We start from the raw sequence: 24,127 nt of genomic DNA, 5'->3' as shown, positions 1-24,127 counted from the left end.
TGTGATGTACTTATAAGATGATACAGACTCAATCACATCACACTGAGACGTAGTTTTGTCTTGTCTATTTGAAATCAATCTAAACTCCTGATGTTCTCTCAGATCAAAATAAGAAGCGTAAACGTCCTGTAAGATCAGCTTCTGTCTTTAAGGATGGAATAAAAATTTGTTTGCAGCTTTGTGGTGTTGGATTTTACTCTTTGTCCAAAGGGATACAGCTTCATAAAAAAATAAAACACGTATTCCTACATTTAATGAAATTTACATCTAGCTGAATGAGCTTTTATACATCTACATCTTCTCCATTATGTTACCATTACTCATTAAACGTATGTGGAACTCTTTTCAGCTACCTGTCAGTAACAACAGTATCAGTCAGAACAGCAGCTGTAAACAGAAACTAAACTCCTTGTTTGTTTGTGCGACTGTTTGTGGACTCTGAACTGTTTTCATACGGACTCCATGTTTGCAGGTCAAATTCATCCCACTGTTTCAAATGTGGACTTCAGCCGTTACCGACAAAATCATTTAATAATAACTCAATGATGATGATCACAATATTGGCTGTAAAAGTTTGAGTCAGTGATTGAGGTTTAAGACGTTACAGTCTGTTCACCGGCTGCAGGATGAAGAAATCTACTTTAGTGATTTTTTAAGATTTTTCAAACTATGACTCGTTCACACGTTTTGTAAAAATAGATCGTCTTTGGAAACTCTTTTGGAGTTTTTATTGGCTGGACAGTCAACTGAAAAACAATCAAGACAGTAAAGTTTGAACTTCCTGTGACAAAGAAGAAGAATTCATCTCCATGTGAACAAAAAACATTAATAAGAAGAGACAAAAATAATAAACCTCCGACTCCGTCCTGCTCATTTTTCTATAAATATTAAAGTGTTATAATATCTGATCCACCTCCTCTGGTCCTGGGGAAGACGAGCGGTGCAGCTTCTTTCAGTTCTCTGCACGTCTCTACATTTTATACACTCCTTACAGGCCCCCCCCCCCCATCGGCCCCGGTGGTTTAGGGTCCTACACGGCTCCTCCTCCATCAGCTCCCCCGCCCGGCCCTCCTCGAGTCCTCAGGTTGTGCCAAAGCTTCACAAAAGGCTCTCGGTTCTTCCAGATCATCTCGTGACCTGACAGGACGTACCACCTGCAGCAGAGAGGGAGCAGAGAGCATGATGGGAAAGGTCTTAGATATGTACACTTTAAACTGAAACAGCTAAAAACATTGGCATCTTCACTGTAAACGACCTCCACCAATCAAAAAGACATACTCAGGATGATCCTGGTCCCAGCAGAGGGCTGGACTGGATACAATCATTCAGACAATATTTGAAATATTTTTTAAATCTAGCGACAGACTATCAGGATAATGTCTTCATTCAATATTTCACTAAAAAGCATCAATATCAAACTGCACATTTAATATCAAGCACTAGTTTGTGTGGATTATGGCGCCCCCTGTGGACAAAGTTCAAAGTCACATTTACAACTCTTGCCTGTATTCTCAAACGTTCTGACAATCCTAAAGCTCTTAAATTAAATTTAAAAATCAGAGCGAGGAGTCGTAGCTTAGGCGTGAACACTCCCAGATCGACTCTGAGCGAGGAAGAGACACTGATGCTGCATTCAGGTACCCCTCGGATCGTCCCAGTTTTCGAGTTGGGAAGAAGTTCTCCTGACTTCAGTGTGTTCACGTGATTTCAGTTCAGAAAGTCTGAATGTGTCTGTTATATTTGAGCTAAAAGTCGATGTACAAAAACGTGAATTAATAAAAAGTAACTCAACATTATCAAAACATATTTTGCCCCCCATGTGAAGACGATCATGACGTCAGGTCTCATTTTAACGAGCAGAGAAACGATGCAGGTGATCAGGACGTCACAGGTGTGATTTGGTAGAAGAAACTGACTCACATTCCAAAAATGGCTCCTCCTAAATGAGCGGCGTGGTCGAATAACGTCCATCGTAACAACACACCTGCTAAATCCAGGACAAGGATGGCCTTCAGAGCCTGGGGAGAGAGAGAGAGGGAGAGAGAGAGAGAGACAGGTGAGTCAGGTGCAGCAGGTAGGTCAGGTGTAACAGGTTTTGGTCAGGTGGGTCAGGTGTAACAGGTGGGTCAGGTGTAACAGGTGTAACAGGTGTAACAGGTGGGTCAGGTATAGCAGGTAGGTCAGGTGTAACAGGTATAGCAGGTAGGTCAGGTGTAACAGGTGTAACAGGTGGGTCAGGTATAGCAGGTAGGTCAGGTGTAACAGGTTTTGGTCAGGTGTAACAGGTGTAGCAGGTAAGTCAGGTGTAACAGGGGGGTCAGGTGTAACAGGTGTAGCAGGTGGGTCAGGTATAGCAGGTAGGTCAGGTATAGCAGGTAGGTCAGGTGTAACAGGGGGGTCAGGTGTAACAGGGGGGTCAGGTGTAACAGGGGGGTCAGGTGTAACAGGTTTTGGTCAGGTGTAACAGGTGTAGCAGGTAAGTCAGGTGTAACAGGGGGGTCAGGTGTAACAGGTGTAGCAGGTGGGTCAGGTATAGCAGGTAGGTCAGGTATAGCAGGTAGGTCAGGTGTAACAGGGGGGTCAGGTGTAACAGGGGGGTCAGGTGTAACAGGTGTAGCAGGTGGGTCAGGTATAGCAGGTAGGTCAGGTATAGCAGGTAGGTCAGGTATAGCAGGTAGGTCAGGTGTAACAGAGGGGTCAGGTGTAACAGGGGGGTCAGGTGTAGAGGGTGTAGAGGGTCTCACGTTGCCGGCGGTGAAGGTTAACATGGGGAGGAAGACGATGCCGAGTTTTGATTCGGGCATTTGGGTGCAGACCGCAGCGAGGATGGTCATGATGGCTCCGGACTGAAAACAAGGAAACAGGTCATTCTGATCATTTCTATTTTTAATTCTATTGTGATAAAAAAAAACAAAGCTGCAGTCACTTACGGCTCCCAGAGACGGACCACACCTCCCCATGGCGATCTTAGCAGCATAACTGACGAAGGAAGAGATGACACCTGAGCAGAAGAGAGGACGTCAAATCAGCAACTCTCAAACACCCCCCCCCGCCCCGTGTGTCGAGGTGCAGCACCTGCAGACAGGTACACGGCCATGAACTGCTCCCTGCCCAGCATGGAGACGGCGCTGCTGGAGAAGCTCCAGAGGACGTACATGTTGGTGGCCATGTGGAGGAACGAGAAGTGGCTGAAGGTGGAGAGGACCATGGGAGCGCACAGAGTCTCTGAGGGACGACAGGAAACCGGGTTAGAACTCTGGTTTGTGATCTATGGAAGAGGATTAGGGCCACTGAAAAAAATATATTTTGGTTCTGTTTTTTTTCTTCTTTTAATTCTGACTTTATTATTATTTGAGATTAAAGTCAGAATTCTGAGAATAAAGCCCCCCCCCCCTTTTACATCTGATCTGAAACACCTGAACCCTGAGGACAGTTTGTGATTGGACGGACTCACTGGAGGCGGGGTCTGCCATGAAGTATTTGATCATGGTGCGCTGCAGAGACGGTACCTTCCAGCAGCAGAACACCATGACGTTGAGCGCAATGATCCCTGGGGAGGGAAACACAGATTATTACTCTCTGAGTTTACAGGACAAACATTTTATTTAATCTTAAAGTGAAACAGTTTGATGAAGTTTGATGTTTTCTTTAGCAAGGAGCTTCGGGACATGTGACGTCACACAGCAGCTGTTATATTACAGTATTAAAAAACGGGGCCGCACATATGAATGCATGACCACGCAGCACGACCATCCTGCTCGCCATTTTGATGAGATACCAACTCGTCGCTGAGCATCAGAGCAGAGAGAGATGTTTTAATCAGCTGCTGAAAACACCAAACTATGGATCTTTCAAAATAAAAGCTTGTGAACTAAATAAAAACTGAGGACAGACGCCTCATTTGACCACGAGTCAGAGCCAGGTCCTGTTCATTTTAATCATCTTAAGACCACATCAGTTAAAACACCTTGAGCAGGAGGAGCCATCGTAATGGAGATACCAAATCCATTCCAGGACGTAGCCTGTGCCGAGGTCCCAAAGAGAGGTGCGGCGGGCGAGTAGCACTATTCCACAGACCACCTCTAGGACTCACCTGTGACGGTCTTCTGGCCCTCGCTCAAGCTGTTCCACAATTTGTTGATCTGAAAAAACAAACATCCAATCAGGGAACAACCTGTGATTGCTCACACCTGGACAGACCCTGGTGATGTCAGAGGTGTAACTCGCTCCCTCCTCCTCACCTCGTTGCGGACATCCCCTTGTTTCCGAGGTCTCAGCTTCTCCAGCCAATCGGATCGGATCTCGTCGAAGTAGCTCTGCACTCGGGACTTGAGCGACTCGTACTGCCAGATGGCGGCTGAGCCAAAGGAGCAACCTGTAAACTGACATGGAGTTAGCACCTGTCCGTGATGTCACTGATTACATCATCAGAACATACAGGTGAGACCCTACCCTACCCCCACGGTGAAGACGAATGGTTTGATGAGCTGGCTGAAGAACAGGGGGGGGCCGTAGTGAGGCGGATGGTCCAAGTTGGGGGCGGTGGTCCGCTGCTGAGCTATGTGCTCATAGGACTCTGTTTTGGGGGGGGCTACCTCTTTCTCCACCTTCTTGATTTCTGGTTTCTTGGCAGCTTTCTTGAAGCCGCATCGCTGCTGGAAGCTGTGAGGACACCTGCTGGACGGGAGGGGAACTTCATCAACAGAGGTCTCAGTCTAATGACCTGTTAGCTAGGATCAGTACAGCGGCCCTTTCTCGATATCCACAGTTCAGTAGTCAGTACTTTATATAATAATATAATATAATATAATATAATATATAATAATATAATATAATATAATAGTCACAGTTCAGTAGTCAGTACTTTATATAATAATATAATATAATATAATATAATATAATATAATAATATAATATAATATCCACAGTTCAGTAGTCAGTACTTTATATAATAATATAATATAATATAATATCCACAGTTCAGTAGTCAGTACTTTATATAATAATATAATATAATATAATAATATAATATCCACAGTTCAGTAGTCAGTACTTTATATAATAATATAATATAATATAATAATATAATATCCACAGTTCAGTAGTCAGTACTTTATATAATAATATAATATCCACAGTTCAGTAGTCAGTACTTTATATAATAATATAATATAATATAATATAATAATATAATATAATATCCACAGTTCAGTAGTCAGTACTTTATAATATAATATAATATAATATAATAATATAATATAATATCCACAGTTCAGTAGTCAGTACTTTATATAATAATATAATATAATATAATAATATAATATAATATCCACAGTTCAGTAGTCAGTACTTTATATAATAATATAATATAATATAATATAATAATATAATATAATATCCACAGTTCAGTAGTCAGTACTTTATAATATAATATAATATAATATAATAATATAATATAATAATATAATATAATATCCACAGTTCAGTAGTCAGTACTTTATATAATAATATAATATAATATAATAATATAATATAATATCCACAGTTCAGTAGTCAGTACTTTATATAATAATATAATATAATATAATATATAATAATATAATAATATAATATAATATAATAATATAATATAATATCCACAGTTCAGTAGTCAGTACTTTATATAATAATATAATATAATATAATATATAATAATATAATATAATAAAATATAATAATATAATATAATATAATAGTCACAGTTCAGTAGTCAGTACTTTTCAGTAGGAGTTTCAGTAGTCTGAACTCTCGTGGTCATTCAGAGGTCATTTTTTGGGTCCACCTCAGTATACTGAACATTTCAGTATGGATACTAACTTCCTGGTTTTATGCAGTATGGATCGGATGCATCCTTTCAGGAAATTAATTGTATTTTACCCACAATGCTGTGCGAAATTAAACGTAAATCGTCACTTCACGTCCGCCTCCAAATCAAAACAAACGAGCGTGGATTAATAGAATCAATTTTTAATCTAGAGTTAAAATCTGACTGAAATCACTACTTTAAATTAACAACAGAAAATATAACAAATATCTGCATTATTATAAAACATTTCTCCCTCTATTTAAATAATGATTTCACTATTTAAATGTGTCTTTATTGGTTTATTTTATATTCTGTATATTACTGTCTTTCATTTGTTCTTTATGTACTGTATGTTATTTAGTTATTTATTTAAAGGTACTGTTTACTGACAGACTGAAGAGGTACTGTTTACTGACAGACTAAAGAGGTACTGTTTACTGACTGACAAAAGAGGTACTGTTTACTGACAGACTGAAGAGGTACTGTTTACTGACAGACTAAAGAGGTACTGTTTACTGACTGACAAAAGAGGTACTGTTTACTGACAGACTGAAGAGGTACTGTTTACTGACAGACTGAAGAGGTACTGTTTACTGACTGACAAAAGAGGTACTGTTTACTGACAGACTGAAGAGGTACTGTTTACTGACAGACTGAAGAGGTACTGTTTACTGACAGATTGAGTAGGTACTGTTTACTGACAGATTGAGTAGGTACTGTTTACTGACGGACTGAAGAGGTACTGTTTACTGACAGACTGAAGAGGTACTGTTTACTGACAGACTGAAGAGGTACTGTTTACTGACAGACTGAAGAGGTACTGTTTACTGACAGATTGAGTAGGTACTGTTTACTGACAGACTAAAGAGGTACTGTTTACTGACAGATTGAGTAGGTACTGTTTACTGACAGACTAAAGAGGTACTGTTTACAGACACACTAAAGAGGTACTGTTTACTGACAGACTGAAGAGGTACTGTTTACTGACAGATTGAGTAGGTACTGTTTACTGACTGACTGAAGAGGTACTGTTTACTGACGGACTGAAGAGGTACTGTTTACTGACAGATTGAGTAGGTACTGTTTACTGACTGACTGAAGAGGTACTGTTTACTGACAGACTAAAGAGGTACTGTTTACTGACAGATTGAGTAGGTACTGTTTACTGACTGACTGAAGAGGTACTGTTTACTGACAGATTGAGTAGGTACTGTTTACTGACTGACTGAAGAGGTACTGTTTACTGACAGACTAAAGAGGTACTGTTTACTGACAGACTAAAGAGGTACTGTTTACTGACTGACAAAAGAGGTACTGTTTACTGACAGACTGAAGAGGTACTGTTTACTGACAGACTAAGGAGGTACTGTTTACTGACAGACTGAAGAGGTACTGTTTACTGACAGATTGAGTAGGTACTGTTTACTGACAGACTGAAGAGGTACTGTTTACTGACGGATTGAGTAGGTACTGTTTACTGACAGACTGAAGAGGTACTGTTTACTGACAGACTAAAGAGGTACTGTTTACTGACAGACTAAAGAGGTACTGTTTACTGACAGATTGAGTAGGTACTGTTTACTGACAGACTGAAGAGGTACTGTTTACTGACAGACTGAAGAGGTACTGTTTACTGACAGACTAAAGAGGTACTGTTTACTGACAGACTGAAGAGGTACTGTTTACTGACAGACTGAAGAGGTACTGTTTACTGACAGACTGAAGAGGTACTTGGTAATTGGCCTACAGTTTGAAGGACTCCTGTCCAGTAAACAGTTTTGTTTACTTGGTGGTTTTGTCTTAATGGGGATGTTACAGAAAAGTGATTATCTGCTGATAAAGGGGGAAAACCCTCATAAATGACAATAATCTATCACTTTAAATCCATATTTTAATATTTATCTCAAACTTCATGATAAATAAAACTAAACACGTTCAGACTTCAACAAATAAACACTAACAAACCGTTAGCTCTTTTAGCCACACGGCTAACAGAGCTAACTCCGAGAAGCGGGGAAGCGTCTGTCTGTCAGCCGGGGAGAGGCTGCCTCCACCCGGCTGCGGTGACTGACCTGCCGCCCCTCGCGGAGCTCCGTAAAACATTCTCTCCGGTCAGTCGAAGCAGCACGGAGCAGCTCCTCCACGCCATAACGGAGCTCGGTGACGGTGACCCCGACAGGTCGTTCACTACCGGGTCAACAACACGGAGCTCCGAGGGCAGGACAGCGACACCTGCAGGACATACATGGTTACTGCAACACTTTACAAACGTCATAATTTACCCATTAGCAAAGTTAGCGTCAAACACATACCCATACATTTCCGGATAAGACTGTCAAAGTAAAATAAAAGTGAAGCGCATTACATTTTTTTTAATCCAAATTAATGTGTTCCTCTTTCCATTAATAGAATAGAATAGAATAGAAAAGAATAGAATAGAATAGAATAGAATAGAATAGAATAGAATGACTTTATTGATCCCAAACTGGGAAATTGTGGCGTTACAGCAGCAGGTTATCCAAACACACAATATTAGCAAATAAACACAATATAATATTAAATACAAAGTAAATAAGCACTAAAAATATCAAAACTAAGAATGGGAATATATACAAGCAGGATTTAACTAAACATTACTGGTCTTAAATATGAAAGATTAAATGTAAATGTGCAAAAACAGAGTTGTAAATGAACAGTATTGACATAGGGAGATGTGCAATCAGTGATACCATAAGTTAAAGTGCAGGAGTGTAAACATGTTATCAGCAGAGACTATTCAATAATTATTGAATAGTAACTATTCAAAAAAAATGCAATAATTTTCTTATAAAAGAGTGGCAACGTATTGAATTTTTATTAATTAATATAACCATATTTAATAAAGGGTTGGCTGCGCATTCGTTTAAAGAGAATCTAGCAATCATAATTATTCTTAAACATTCATCAAATGTACAATTAATGAAGATATATTTTTATTTATTAATTATAAAACACTCAAACTCGTCTCTTTTATTTTGAAGGCGGTGAGCAGCGGTTGCGCGGCTGTTGTTTCCGGTGGTTGTGTTTGGTGTGGTTTTAGGCTCGGCTCGGCTCGGCTCGGCTCAGATCCGACCAGCAGCGGTGGTTTCAGCTGTAGTGGACCTGTGTGTGACCGCGGAGGAAAGATGGCGGCCCCTGCTCTCTCCAGTCGGTCCGGCTCGGCGGGCAGCGTCGGGAACAGCCCCACCATGGCCGCCGGGAGACTCCCGGGCGTCGGGCCCGAGCTCGACTTCAGGTCGGCGGCCCGCATGGAGGACCTGAACCGCCTCATCCAGGAGTTCAGCAAGCACGACCAGAGAGAGTACGACGACCAGCGGGCTCTGGAGATCCACACGGCGAAGGACTTCATCTTCTCCATGCTGGGTGAGGACACACACACACACACACGCACACACACACACACACACACACACACACACACACACACACACACACACACACACACACACACACACACACACACACACACACACACACACACACACACACACACACACACACACACACACACACACACACAGTTATCTAACGGGGAACACACTGAGGCTTTACGGTGTTTATTCCACGGCAGAGGAGCGCTGCTGCAGCCCCGGGCTCCACCTGCTCTCACAGTACTACCACCGGCGGTTCTGGAGTCTGTTCTGGCCCAGGGGCAGAGACCCACAGGGGGCCACAGGGGGGCCCCTTCAACCAGTGTCCATCCCCATTATGTCACAAATAATGCTACACCAACAAAATAATTTCGTCGATGTCTCTCCCCCATATTTAGACAAGAATCATTCAGTCAACTGATATGAGTGAGAACACATTTTGAGCCACTGCTGTGGTTTAAGGTTTATCGGCCCCCCTACTGGCCTGGGGCCCCAAGGAGTTGCCTCTGAGTACTATTAAACATAATAAACCTAAGATGTTTTTGGCCTACTGGTAAAAATCAAACACAACTGTTTGGTTACCATGGAAACAAAAATAGACGTCCAAGCCACACAGTTTTGGGTATTTTCTTGTTTTTAATTTACAAAGTCGCAGGCAAACACCTGCACACCATCTGAACTGACCCTTTTTCAAGCCCCACCCACTTCCCCCTCCGTGGTTACTAGCCCCACCCCCTTGGTTACTAGGTCAGACAAAGGCTGTTTTCGTAACCGCCTACTTAATACTTCTATCGAACGTAGTGTTCAGTATGAACTGCATAAATGGGTTCACCTCTTATTAAATTACACAGAGTTGTTCTGTTTGACCTCCTCACAGACTTTTCCTGAGTGATGAAGTTTGAGACAAAGCGTGTTCTGACACAGGGAGGTCACTTCTCCACTTTGATAAAACTTTATTAACATCAGTGTTGGTCCTGTCGTTGGGATCATAACTGAGACTGCAGAGAGGAAACACGGAGGATGAACTGCAGGAATGTGACGTCTGATCAGTGAAAATGTTTCCTGTTGGAGCGTCTCATTATGATGCTGGACCTCGTCCAAGATCTGGATTAAAATAGTTGAACACAGCATCCTGTAAACACTCAGAGCACAACACACTGCAAAAGATAACCAACTGACCGACCCACGCGTTTGAATAAAGAGCTAAATTTACAGAGTGTTTCCGACACTCTGCTGTGACTCAGATTCCTTTTGATTAAAATGCAAATCAGAATTTCTTGAAGCTCATTTAGTTGTGGACAGAAGAGTCGGATCTCGTCTGCTCTGCACACAAAAATAATTTCCAAAATATTCAAACAGGAAGCGAGCAAAGCTCCTGATGTTTTCACAGCTTGTGTTTATCCAGAGAGAGAGAGAGAGACCGTCAGAGATGTGCTGGGACGAGTTTCCTCATTTTAACTTTCATCCAAAACTAAAGATGATTTCTGCTGGGCTGTTTCCTTTAAGGTGACATATCCTCCTCCTCTTCACCCAGTTTAAGTCTCAGAGCTCCTCAAAACATGTGTGTGAAGTTTCTTGTTCTAAATCCACTCTGATCCTGTATTTGATCATGTCTATAAACCCCTCTATTTCAGCCCTGCTCAGAACAGGCTGTTTCTGTGTCTGTACCTTTAAATATGTAAATTAGCTGTGTCTGACCACGCCCCCTCTCTGGAAGGACTTGGGTGTCTCTGTCTTTCTCGCTCCATGTCCTATTGTTTACAGTGAGAAGGCAGACTCAGAGGGCAGAACAAACACCTAGCTGTGGGAGTGTCACCCACCTGGGGGAGGGGCTACTGCCCTTTGTGATGTCATGAAGGGAAAATCTCCAAACGGCCTGTTTGAGCACACATTTTCTGAAAAGTGGAGCAGGCAGAAGATGGAGAGGATGGACTTTTCTCACCATTGGGGGGTTTGTAGACGGACTAGAGACATGCTATGGTTAGAAAAATATGGTGGAGAGGATTTTACAGAATATGTGACCTTTAAATACATCCCAAAAAACATTCCCCCCAGACCCCCCCTCACTCTCCACCTTAAAGAAATCCTTAAAACTCACCTCTTCAACATCGCCTACAACCACTAACAATCTTTGTTCTCATCCTCCTTCTCTAGTGTTATTTCTTCTTTGTTTTGTTTTATTCTTTGTTAAGCATCTTTGAGTACTCAGAAAAGAACTATAAAAGTCTAATGTATTATTTTTAACATTTGGTCAAGCTTTGGTGTGTCTGGTCTGAAGAAATATTAAGTTTAAACGTGGATAAATGGGGAAATATCAGAAGTAATCTGAAACTTGAAGATTTTCTTTTATTGGGCTAAATTAGTTGAAAAGAGGCAAACACAGGTCTGATTATTTAGACTGATTTATTTGCCTATTTTTCAACATTTATGCTCAAATGATGTTGAAATGGATTATTCAAGTTCAACAATAAAAGCAATTTAAAGAGAAAGGTCACAAAATGAGTATTCTGGTCACATATCTGTCTGTGATCTTTCAGTTTAAATTGTTTCTGAGAAGCTGTTTAAAAAACCACCAAACAAACTGTGTCCATCCACTCCGATACAGCGCAGGAATGCACTCATCAGCCAGGAAGTGTGTGCGTCTTTTCACTTTTGGTTCAGCAGAGCAGAAAACCAGTCCAGACCAAACCAGTCACACTGGTGCTGGTGAACACAATACCCTGTCTTTTGACACAGTCCAGACTCCAAACTCACCCACAAAGACAACCTTTAAACAAACCCAAACTTTAACCCTAACCCGACAGAGAAATCACTAAAATCATGAAAGTCCAGTCTTACCTGAGCTGATACAGGGTCAACCTTTCATCCACTTGGGTATCAAACTCAGACCTGAGGACCACAGCTAGGTAACAGGAAACTAACACACCTGGACAAACTTGAACCTGTCATGGTTCTTATACCTGGTGATCAGTTAGGTTGAGTTTGAATGTTTGAGGTTGTAGACTTAAGTGTCAATGTGTTGCATTAAACTGAACTTTGTTTCTAAAGATTTCATCAAACAATCAGAATCTTTTTGACATTCTTTAAATCAGATATTGTCAGGTTGATTCTTTGTTTTTTTTATACCAACCCTTTATGGCAAACTTGGGAAACAAATTGAAGTCCATACAGCTGTGAAGATGCTGAAAAATATTCTAGTGATGTGAAGGAATTGCCTGAATGCAGTAAAGTACTCAACCTAACAAATGTTCAGTGCTGCAAGTCCCACCCCGAACTCCCTGTACTTTTACAACGCAGTGCCCCCCATTGTAGGGACCTTTTAGAGGGGTAGATTATCAATCAATCAATCAATCAATTTTCATTTGTATAGCATCAACTCATAACAAGTGTTATCTCGAGACACTTTACAAAAAGCAGGTAAAAGACCTTACTCATTGTTATGTTACAAAAAGCAGGTAAAAGACCTTACTCATTGTTATGTTACAAAAAGCAGGTAAAAGACCTTACTTATTCTTATGTTACATAAAGCAGGTAAAAGACCTTACTCATTCTTATGTTACATAAAGCAGGTAAAAGACCTTACTCATTGTTATGTTACAAAAAGCAGGTAAAAGACCTTACTCATTGTTATGTTACAAAAAGCAGGTAAAAGACCTTACTCATTGTTAGGTTACAAAAAGCAGGTAAAAGACCTTACTCATTGTTATGTTACAAAAAGCAGGTAAAAGACCTTACTCATTGTTATGTTACAAAAAGCAGGTAAAAGACCTTACTCATTGTTATGTTACAAAAAGCAGGTAAAAGACCTTACTCATTGTTATGTTACAAAAAGCAGGTAAAAGACCTTACTCATTGTTATGTTACATAAAGCAGGTAAAGGACCTTACTTATTGCTATGTTACAAAGATCCGGCCTATCCATTATGAGCACTTTAGCAAAGCAGCAAAAGTTACAGTGGTAAGAAAAAACTGCCTTATTAAAAGGCAGAAATCTTTGGCTGGATCCCCGGCTCATGACGAAACAGTCTTCACAGGCCTAGACTGCGTCAGGCTTGGAAAGGGATAGGGGGAGAGATGGGATAAGATGCAGGAAGAGGGATAGGGAGCAAGGGGGAGATTAAAATCCCTTGGTCTTGTTTGGACCCTGGTCCTTGCAGTGGAAACACATTGAGGACTTTTTAAGATCCCTGGGTTAGAAATGCAGCAGGAGAGCTTACATTTTAAAATGTGCAAAATTCTTATGATTGTGGAGTCTTGCTATTTGAGACATTATAAACCCGACAATTCTGATGTCAGAAGTGTGATGGAGAAGAAAGTCTTGCTGTTATTAAGTTATCTGAATAGTAATTTGTTTGAGCAGACGGACAACACCTCTTGCTCTGTTTTGTATTATGATGTCATAGTTCTTACCTCGTACCGTCTGTTTTTCTTGGTCTCTCAGGAATGGTACAGAAGTTGGACCAGAAGCTCCCGGTGGCCAACGAGTACCTCCTCCTGTCAGGGGGCGTTCGGGAGGGTGTGGTTGACATGGATCTGGACGAGCTGAGCGTCTACGCCCGTGGAACAGACTATGACATGGACTTCACCCTGCTCGTCCCGGCACTCAAACTCCACGACCGCAACCAGCCGGTGACGCTGGACATGAGGCACTCGGCTCTGGGCCACTCCTGGCTCAGCCTCCGCCTTTTTGATGAAGGCACCATCAACAAGTGGAAGGACTGCTGCACCATCGTCGACCACATCAACGGGACTACCAACTACTTCTTCTCACCAACACTTGTGGCCGACTGGTTCTACCAGTCCATCTCCCTGGTGCTGCTGGAGGTACAGAAGAAGCCGCAGAGAGGGATGCCCAGAGTGGAGAAGGTGGAGAGGAACGGCACCATTATCTCCGTTATCCTGGGTGTTGGGAGCAGCAGGATGCTTTACGACATCGTCCCAGTGGTGTCGTTTAAGGGCTGGCCAGCCGTTGCTCAGAGTTGGCTGATGGAGAACCATTTCTGGGATGGAAAGATCACCGAGGAGGAGGTGATCAGTGGCTTCTACCTCGTCCCTGCCTGCTCCAACAAAGGCCGTAAGGAGAACGAGTGGCGTCTGTCGTTCGCCCGCAGCGAGGTGCAGCTGAAGAAGTGCATCTCGTCCAGCCTGATGCAGGCGTACCAGGCGTGTAAAGCCATTATCATCAAGCTGCTGTCTCGCCCCAAAGCAATCAGCCCCTACCACCTTCGCAGTATCATGCTGTGGGCCTGCGACCGCCTCCCAGCCAACTACCTGTCTCAGGACGACTTCTCTGCCCACTTCCTGCTGGGCCTGATCGACGACCTGCAGCACTGTCTGGTCAACAAGATGTGTCCCAATTACTTCATTCCACAGTGCAACATGCTGGAACACCTGTCGGACGAGACCGCCATGCTGCATGCCCGCAAACTCTCCTCAGTGCGCTCGGACCCCGCAGAGCACCTCCGCACCACCATTGAGCACGCCAAGGCCGCCAACAGGCTGACCGTGGACCTGCAATGGCGAGGAAGTGCCAACAACCTGCCATCTCCTCAGTCCGACGCCGGTGGAGAGAATCAGCCAGATGACCGTCTCGCCAAAAAGCTTCAGCAGCTGGTTACAGAGAATCCTGGGAAGTCCATCTCAGTCTTTATTAACCCAGACGACGTCACACGACCGCACTTCCGCATCGACGACAAGTTTTTCTGAGACCTCCTCTTCCCTTTTTCCTTTCTGCCTTCCTTCTTCACGACCGGTGCCCCACCTCCTCTGAAACTTTATTTTGTACATTTTTATGTTTCTCTGCCACAGAGTGAAGTGAGGTGATCGTCCAGTTATGTCTGCCAGTTTTTTATTTTTTTTTATTTTTATTTTTCTATTCCCCTCTCCCTCTTCCCTCCACTTTCACTGTGTGCCCTGTGTTTTTTACCTGCTGATTGCCTTTTAAATAGACAGCTGAATAGCAGCAGGTTGTTTTTAAAGCTGAAGGAAGAGTTAAAAAAAAAAATCCACCGTAAGATGGAATAGATGTTCCTACGTAAGAGTAGTTCAACGATCAGGGATCCTGGAAATGACAGGAAACCAACAACTCCTGAAAACGTCACAGAAGCCTGTTTGAGGTTTAAATTTGGTTCATTGATATAAATAATGGCCAGTAGTTATCACTTAACAATTGTAATAGTGCTAAATATTCTGTAGCAAAGATGTTAGAAACTTGTGATCACAGAAATTCAGGTTCCTTCAATGTAATTTAAAGAGTCCAATCTTTTCTTTTTTAATTTTGAGTTACTCTCTGAGATGTTGTCAGAAGTAAGGGCTAGTTTCTCAGACAGTATCGTATGATTGGCTTTCATATCAATGCTCAGAACAGCAACATAATTGTTTCCTGTAAGAAAACTTAAAAAACATTATAAGGAGTTGGGGATGCCAAATGGCACAAATAGAATTCTCTAACCCAGGAGTAAAGATTGCAGAGTTGTTTTGAAGGTGGATTTTATCCATGTGAAGAATGTCTTAGTCCCACTGGGGGATGATGGTACTAACGTCTTAGAAACTAACTGTAAATAGCAGAAAACTGACTGAACACTGATGTGTGTAGACAGAAAAATAGAGACTGATGATAATGTGTGGACTACTTTTCGTCTAATTTTGCACAGAATGTAAAAAAACAAAAAACAAACACCACTTTCCTCTTGATGGTGGACGCCGTGTTGGTCCTGATTCTGAAATAATGTATCATATCAGTCGACAGGTGACACCTTTTGAAGAATTGGTCATACTGCAGCTTTTAAATGTGTCTATTATCCAGTGGCAGAGCACCAAGTACACAGTGATACTGAATCAGGTCTCTCAGGTGGCATGCTGATCAGAGAGCAGTGTGGTTCAAACATTCAGGAAACACGGTTCTGTTGGAATTTGAATATATATCCCTGCGTAGGACTTAGAAAAGACACTAGTAAAAATTCAAACAGTTTCCATCCCAAGTGTAAAATCTGGTATCTTGAGAACACCAATCGGGATAAGAAATTATTTTATCATTGTGGAGGATTTGTCCGAGAAGGGGTCCAGGTTGAACAGTGGAGTCCCCAGAATAGAACCCTGAGGAACTCCGCTCTTAATTGTGTTCCCAGTTCCATATAAGTTCAAACAAAGCACTCAGTTTTTTTAGTAATTTGAGATAGATTTTAGTTGTTGTTATGTTTCAAATCAATTTGAATCTGCACATTGGAAGTATAAAGAAGGATACCCTCACCAACCTCCTAACAGTTAGTGAACAAAATACTTTAGGAACTGTAGGGATGCAGTAGACATACAATCCGAAATAACTCCCAAAGACACGTCACTTTCTTCTCCACTAAATAAAGGAGTTAAGTGGTGCTTTGCATCAGTTAACATCAGAAAATATCTCCCTAATCATCTCTACACTGAACGGCTTGAAAGCTGCAGACTGACGCCTTGTTTTGAAGCTTTGTGTGTGAACGAAGTGTGACGGCATTTTCCTACTGCCCCTGAACACAGCACTGTGTACTCAGTCTTCTCCACAGTTTAACACTCAGGTTAATCTGCTGCTCTATGACCGCTATGTTGTCACAGAATATTCATTTAGACATGATCACAGACATCTCTTTCCACTTGCTCCTGTCACTTTAATTTTTAGTACTTATGAGTTTATTGCATTTTTCTGTTTGCTTCACTGTCGAGTATGAACTCGTGTTTGATGTTTCCTTTTCTGCTGCTTTTTTCTTGTGTTTTTAGGTGTTGGGGTTTATCTCTCCTTCAGTTTAACCAGCTCAGGATGTTAAATTCATCCTTTTTTATTAATTGTGATCAAGATTCACACTGTTTTAGATAATTTCATCTAAATGCTGGAATGGAGGCACTGTTTCTAAATAATCTCTGAACAGTTGACATTTCTGTTCTGACATTTACTGAAACTGATCAGTCATCATGAAAACAGATAAAATGCAACGAGCAAATATCAGCTTTTAATGAGGGTGTTTTCACATTTGGCACGCTCCCCCTCCCCCGCTGGGCTGCGTTCACATTCATCATTTCATCGTTCTGTATTCAGAAACCCTACACAGTCTGATACAGCAGGTGGCAGTACACAAGTTGTTGGTTTTCAAATCTGCCAAAAAGCAGAAAGAAGAAGAAGCAACCATGGCAACCACTCGTGCACTCATCCTGCTAACTGTGGATGTTTTGTTATTTCTGACACTCCAACAAAGACCCTCTTCCTACGTCCACATCTACCTCAGTGGACCAAACGAGCCCGTGCTGCACGGATAAGATAGTTTTAGAAGCGACAGAAGCCGTTTAGAATCACGTTATATAGTGGCCCACGTCCTTGTTTAAGCACAGTTGCGTTCACATCTCCCGCAGACCGCACACATAGATCGTGCCCAAAACCACCTATTCAAGCGGACTCGGGGTCAAGCGTGAAACCACCCTAAGTTTTAAGTCAATCAGAGTTTTGTCAATTGAATCTTTTTTGGCTGTCCAATACGAGAGTAGATAACCATGTAACTCCATATCGTACATGGGAATTATTCTTAACGTGCTAAAGGCATGTTTAACAGAGATTTATTCTTGTGTAGGAAAAGCTTTTAAACATTTGCAGGTGACTGATTTATTCATTTTTTAAAGTGAAGTCCGTGTGCTGAACAGTAAATGAGAGAAATCAGAGACAGGAGTTGGTTTAATGTCAACAGCTGATTGGCTGGCAGCTGCTGAAGCTTCTTGGAACAGAAGCTGAAAAAAACATGAATTTACACATTGATTTTTACCAATCAGTTCAGAAAGTCACTATTAATGAACAATTTATCTTTGCAGAAAGAGAGAAAAACACTCCGAACCTGAGTTTTAAACTTTTGTTTCAGCACCGTTTCTCAAAAGCAGAAACACACTCCCTGCATTTTCCCTCCATTTCAATGTATCAGATCAATCTTTTTAATGAGGCTTTGGTTGTGCCTGTGGCTAAGCACCATGGGAGTTGTAGTTGTTCCTGAGCTGGTTTTGCTGAGGCGAGTTGGTTCCTGTTTCTTTTTTTTTTTTCTCAATATGTCTTTGTGTTTTCAACGTCCTCAAACATTTCCAGAAACATGCCAAAAAAATCCTGCAGACATCTGACCGGCAATGTGATCTACATGTCCTCATCCTCAAGTGCAATTAGTGGAAAATACACACACACACACACACCACACAGGTACACACACATACACATCTTGTTGCATTAAGCGAAACGACACTACAGCTCTGTTCAAACATGTTTTAATGAATCAGAAAGACGCTAAACTCACCACTTAATTCAACAAGCATTAGAAAAATACACAAACACAGACACACACTCCAAGGTTTTTCACACCATCAAAGTGCCACACACACTCCTGCTCGGTGGAAATGTATTCAGTGTGTCGTTCTGACCTTACTTCTCTCTCTGTTTGAACCTTTTGACTGTGAGTTTTTATTTTCTGTATCTTGCTGCTCTGCTTTATGCTGATGATGAATTTCTTTATATGCAACGTTCACTCGGATGGGTTAACCCTTCAGATGGCAGCTCCTCCCCGTCTATGAAGGTTCTCCACTAAACTTCACTGTACAGTTAGTCATCATAAAGTCTTTTAACCAGAAGCTTCCACAGTCTGCTGAGTGAGTTACTACACGCCTACTCTTTATTTAAACACTCTTACGTTGGAATATTAGTCGTAAATAATCCTGGACCTTCAGTCAAACCGGAAAACGTGTTCTTTAAGTCATTCATGCTTGTTTTCAGAGTAATTTTAAGTCTTGCTGTTTTACTTAAGAAAAAATAGTCCCATGCACTCACACATAAGTGATTTGATTATCAAATTACATTGGGGTGTCACCTGCTTAGCAATGAAAGTCAGAGTTTTCAATACTTTGATACTTTTCTACATTTTTTCAAAAGACTAAAATATCTCTATATATTGATAGTTTTAAAAAGTACCCCAACATTTAAAAAATCAGTCATGTTTCAGCAAGAAGAAAGGGAAGGAGAGCACTGTCTAAATTGTACAAATATGGTGGCGTCAGATTTACGCAATTGAGACAATGTGTGAGTTTACCTGCAATATTTGGTAATTAAAAACAACAACCATTGGGTGACTTTGATTTTGTTGTTGCCATGGTATTCAAACAGGTACTGATATTGTTTATTTTTTTCTAGAATAGTTTTAAGTTTACAAATCTGTTATCCTGGGAACCATGGTTAAACGGTTGAGTCCCCAGAATGGAACCCTGAGGAACCCCGCTCTTAATTATGTTCCCAATTCCATAAAAATTCAAACGAAGCACTCAGTTTTACAGTTACTTTAGTTAAAATGTCCTTTCTATGTCGGATATCATGTTGAATCTCTAACAGCCTCAAAAAAGAGCTCAGTTCTCGGACCTACATAACCACCATGTTTAGGAAATCTAGATAAACAACAAAGAGAGACTGCAAGAAACTGGGGCTTGTCTTGAGACAGAACCACACTGACTCTTTTGTGGCTTTGAGGGTTCCCCTTTCATAATTTTCATGCAGGCTGCTCTTCTGAGACAACCTTTTAGAATAATAATTACCAATAACATAGCATAATTTATATCAATTTACAAATCCAGTATCGTACATTTCCGACTTTAATCTTGACATTTTCTTTAACGTGGCCCTAATACTCCATACAAATCAAATTATTGATTATTACAATACAAATTAAATTAGATTAATTTTAATTTAATGTGTTCCAGAGTTTCCGACCCTCGATGGAGAAAGCTGATTGCGCAAATGTAGAATCTGCAATGTTGTTTGTTACAGTTTCCATTCACCGTGCTTCTTGTTACCCTGTTTCTGTCCATGAACACATCTGGAGAGGCGTTCAGGGACCAGACTGTTGATCCATTTGAAGACTAGTTTGAGAACACAGAAATGCCCACAGCTCTCATTACTAAGTAGGTTGTGTCTTTGCAGGATGTGAGCCACCGGGCTGGTTTGTTTTGAAGCCGTGCACAAAATCAATGTTCTCCGTCTTCATCTGCAGAGAACACAGCAGCTGTCACTTCTTGATCCTGTTCATCCACCAATAACTGAACCAAAGTTATGATGTCATGCACAACATAAACAAACATGGTGTGAAGGTCGAGGCAGTATTACACGTCCCTGATTTAACAAGTAGTCACAGATATGGTGAGGCTGCACTAAACCATCTGTTAATAATAAACCTTAACATGTAATCAGCCAGATATGGCACAATGACACGTCCTGTTAGTATCACCGTTTTTATTTTATTCAGGGGCACACCTCTATATAGACACTGTAAAATAATAATAATACATATTTATTTTCCTTTCCTCAATTTCTTCTTTACTCTCATCTCGTTTCCTCCTTCTCTTGTTTCCTCTTTCTTTCCCCCTGCTTCTGTCTCCTTGTTTCCTCTCCTCCTGTATTTCTTCTTCACCTTTATTTGTTTCCTCTTTTCCTCCCCCCTTGTCTTTTTTAACTTCCTTATCTCTTTTCCTACCTTTGGCTTTTCTCCTTATATCTCTTTTACTCTTTCCTCCTCTCCTTGTTTCCTCCTCCTTTCTCTTCCGTTGTTTCCTACTCTCCTCTCCTCTTCTCGTTTCCTAATTAAAATACATTTTCTAAGCTTTCAAATTGAACTCTAATCATTTAAAAAAACAAACACAATGTTTAATAGATATTACTAAAGCAGTTTCCTGTCACAGCCACCAGGGGGCGCCAGTATAAAAGCAGCTCTGTCAGGTGATGTCATTGACATGGAGGGAGCTGTCATCTGATTGGCTGCTGTCTGACTTTTTCTCCTGTAATGTGGATCCACTGATGTAAAAAAAAAATCACTTCATAAAATACCTCAAACTGATGTGTGTTGTTTCAATTTGAATAAGCCCCGCCCCTTTATGTTAGCTCCAGCAAATCAGAGGCCTCAGCTCATTTAATAATGGAGCTGTGTTTATTTCTTTATAGTTAATATACAAATGTACCTCCTTTGTTCCTGTTGCCTCTACTCCTCTCCTTGATTCCTACCCTTGTTTCTCCCCCCCTCACCTTGTTGTCTCCTTTCTAGTTTCCTTACCTTGTCCCACATCATGTCCTTTTCTTCTTTTCCTAAACTTAGCTGCTCTCCCTATCTCCTTTCCTCTTTTATTTCCTCCTCCCCTTTTCCCTCTCTTCCTTTGTTTCCTTTCCTCTCCACTTCTCTTTTCACATCCTCAGCTCTTTTTCTTGTCTCCTTTCCTCTTTTATTTCCTTCTTTCCTTCTCTCTTTTTTTCCCTCCTTTCTACTTGTTGTTTCAATTCCTCATTTGTTTCCTAATCTAATCTCTAGTTTCCTTTCGTCTTCTTTGTTGTCTCCTCTCCTTGTTTCCTCTCTTCTTTCTTTCCCCCTGCTCTTCATTTGTGTCCTCCTCTCCTCCCCTTGCTTCTTTTCCTTATTTGATACCTCCCTTCCTATATTCCCTACCCTCTGCTTGTTTCCTCTTTCCTAGTTTCCTCCCCTAGTTTCTTACTCTTCTATCCTTTTTTGCTTCCTCCTCTCCACTCCACGTCTCTTTTCCTATCCTCATCTCTTCTCCTTCCTCTTTCCTCTTTTTGGTTTCATCCTCTCCTCTCCTATCCTCTCCTGCTTCACTCGTTTCCTTCTTTTCTTCTCCTTAACTCTTTTCCTCTCCTCTCCTCTCCTCTCCTCTCCTTGCCTCACGTCTCCTCTCTTCCTCGTTGGTATTTGTCTGCTTCCTGTTGTCTCAGCACTCATCCTCCACTCCACCTGCTCTCCTCTCTTTCCTGCTGGGTCTTTTTTTGTGATCAGTCCCTCGTCGTCGTCGTCATCAGAACCGTTGCCAAGCCAGCCGAGAACCATCCATCATCCTCCAAATATAAACACAAACATATGCTGCAACACACACACACACACACACACACACACACACACACACACACACACACACACACACACACACACACACACACACACACACACTGCCAACACTCCTGCTGTGATCCAAACAATAACTGGTTGAAATAAACTACAAATAAAAACATGGACTCACCTGTCCTGTTACTGCCATCACTGCAGAGTTCTAAACACTCTGTGGTTAAAAATAAACCTGCCGTTTAAAATCACACATCTTCTCGATGTTTCTGATCAAAAGTAAAGTTATGTTTGTGTTTATATGAGACAGGACCGTAACTGGAGTCAGATCAATGAGATTAAAACAAAGCAGAGATTCTGGATCTTGGTCTCCCATAAGAATATGATTCATTTTTACCCGACTGCTCCGAGTATCTGAAACATTTCATAAAGAGAAAACGCTGATAAAGCACCAATCAGTGAGCTGTGTAGAGAGTGAGATGATAAAGGTATCTTACTATCTGATCATTAAGGAAACATGTTGAAGTGCTGGCTTCTCTGACAACAATGCAGCAGTCAGTATGTCCTCCTTCTAACTTTAGATTCTGCTCCTGAATGCTCTGGATTTGTTTGGACCAGAGAAGGAACTAAGACAGTTCATAGTTCCTGCGGGGCAGAATCAATAGGCTCTTTCTGACCGCAGGAACTTTTTCATAAAGTTCTAGGATCTGTTGGATCCCTCCCCCCTTTTGTGTTGATTTTGCACCGCAGGAACTAGGAACTATATTTTAGTTCCTAGCACCCCGTTTAGAGGAACCTTTTCAGCCCCTGCTTCAGAGTAGGTACTCTCTCAGCACTATGGCGACAGAGACAGGATAAAGTCCCCATGGCGTGTAGTTCTCAGGGAACTCCCTTAGTGGATAAGTTCCTCTTCACAAAGTCCCCGGAACTGTTTGGTCTCAAAACACCTGATAAAAGGGGGACAGGTCCAACTGGTCCAAGAAATGTTTGGATTATGTTATGTTTCATTCAAATATAAACCAGATTATGTTCATATGTGCAGTTCACTCAACGGCCACTGGTGTCGCTATAAACAACAAATAAAAAAACTTAAAATTGAACCTTTATTTAGCAATTTCCTGAAACTTTTAACAGTGTAGTTTACCACAGTAGCCTGAAGGATGTTAATATTTCCTCAAGGTTGAAGGTTGTATTCCCTCCGCCAGTGCTCCCATGGTGCTTTGCGGTGGAGTCCCTCCTCCATCTCTTATGAAAAGTTCCTGTAGGTTCCCTCCTCACATCATCATCATCCTCATCATGTCACCTTAAAAACTCCTCCGGCGGTGACGTCACATGAGCTGCAGCAACACGGCGCAACGAGGGGGAGAGAGAGAGAGAGAGAGAGAGCAGAAGCACAGGTGAACGCACAAGCCTCAACGTCCGCAGAAGAAAATTCAGCGAAGAAGAAGAAGAAGGAGGACGAAGAAGAAGAAGCTCCGCCGCCAGCAGGATTGTTGAGAAAACACCTCGGGGTTGTTTCTGTCCTCCCGGTGCCTCCCTCCTTCCTCCCTGCACCTCCTCATCCTGCTCCTCCTCCTCCTCTCTCCCGCCCGGTACATCGACCATCAGCTGCCGTTTACGATCCACATTTGCTGTGGCTCGACGCTTGCTGACTACAGCTCATCAAGGAAGGGAGGAACGGAAGGAAAGGAGACAAGTGGATTTCTGACGGAGGGACTAACCGAACCAAGCCGAACAGGACCAAGCCGTGACGGGAGATGGAGGGCAAAGAGAAAGCACCGGCAGGTAGGATGGAGGAAAGGAGGGCTGGGTCGAAGTTTCCTGACAGTGTGAGGGCGGATGGGAGGAAGTTGGGGCTTTTTTTTTTCCTGCGGAGGGTTGAGATGCTGATGGGATGGAGGGATGATGGGGGGGGGGGGGGGGGGGGTGATGGATGGATGGAAGGGTGGATGGAGGGGAGGGTGTGATGCATGTTGGGTAGAAGTGTACTGC

At 41.9% G+C, this 24,127-nt stretch overlaps 3 protein-coding genes across 3 annotated transcripts in view; 2 read left to right on the top strand and 1 right to left on the bottom strand.

Moving 5' to 3' along the window:
- Positions 1–700: 700 nt before the first annotated feature.
- parlb (presenilin associated, rhomboid-like b) lies at positions 701–8,066 on the bottom strand. The gene is made up of 10 exons (XM_061047302.1): positions 7,918–8,066; positions 4,458–4,677; positions 4,242–4,382; positions 4,094–4,142; positions 3,455–3,550; positions 3,076–3,225; positions 2,931–3,001; positions 2,745–2,846; positions 1,921–2,018; positions 701–1,154 (listed from the first exon to the last, which is right to left on the bottom strand). Exons 1-10 carry the CDS (start codon positions 7,992–7,994, stop codon positions 1,031–1,033), a joined length of 1,128 nt encoding a protein of 375 aa, XP_060903285.1. The 5' UTR covers positions 7,995–8,066; the 3' UTR covers positions 701–1,030.
- An 822-nt stretch (positions 8,067–8,888) lies between these two features.
- LOC132980924 (nucleotidyltransferase MB21D2) lies at positions 8,889–21,127 on the top strand. The gene is made up of 2 exons (XM_061047304.1): positions 8,889–9,247; positions 13,696–21,127. Exons 1-2 carry the CDS (start codon positions 9,010–9,012, stop codon positions 14,958–14,960), a joined length of 1,503 nt encoding a protein of 500 aa, XP_060903287.1. The 5' UTR covers positions 8,889–9,009; the 3' UTR covers positions 14,961–21,127.
- Positions 21,128–23,344: 2,217 nt separating this feature from the next.
- Positions 23,345–24,127, top strand: part of LOC132980921 (fibroblast growth factor 12-like) — a 55,114-nt gene continuing 54,331 nt past the window's right edge. Inside the window, exon 1 of the mRNA XM_061047300.1 lies at positions 23,345–23,920. Within this exon, the coding sequence (XP_060903283.1) occupies positions 23,893–23,920 (28 nt within the window). The 5' untranslated portion in view covers positions 23,345–23,892. The remainder of the gene's footprint in view (positions 23,921–24,127) is intronic.

The sequence above is a fragment of the Labrus mixtus genome, chromosome 9, assembly GCF_963584025.1.
Source record: "Labrus mixtus chromosome 9, fLabMix1.1, whole genome shotgun sequence".
Taxonomy (NCBI): domain Eukaryota; kingdom Metazoa; phylum Chordata; class Actinopteri; order Labriformes; family Labridae; genus Labrus; species Labrus mixtus.
This window is presented reverse-complemented; position numbering and strand designations above follow the sequence as displayed.

Excerpts from the sequence above, each read along its gene's own strand:
- LOC132980924 (XM_061047304.1), top strand. The coding sequence starts at position 9,010 with ATGGCGGCCCCTGCTCTCTCCAGTCGGTCCGGCTCGGCGGGCAGCGTC. Across the intron at positions 9,248-13,695 it reads CTTCATCTTCTCCATGCTGG|GAATGGTACAGAAGTTGGAC; the intron begins GTGAGGACACAC and ends TTGGTCTCTCAG.
- parlb (XM_061047302.1), bottom strand. The coding sequence starts at position 7,994 with ATGGCGTGGAGGAGCTGCTCCGTGCTGCTTCGACTGACCGGAGAGAAT. Across the intron at positions 4,383-4,457 it reads CATTCGTCTTCACCGTGGGG|TTTACAGGTTGCTCCTTTGG; the intron begins GTAGGGTAGGGT and ends ACTCCATGTCAG. Across the intron at positions 4,143-4,241 it reads AAGGGGATGTCCGCAACGAG|ATCAACAAATTGTGGAACAG; the intron begins GTGAGGAGGAGG and ends TTGTTTTTTCAG.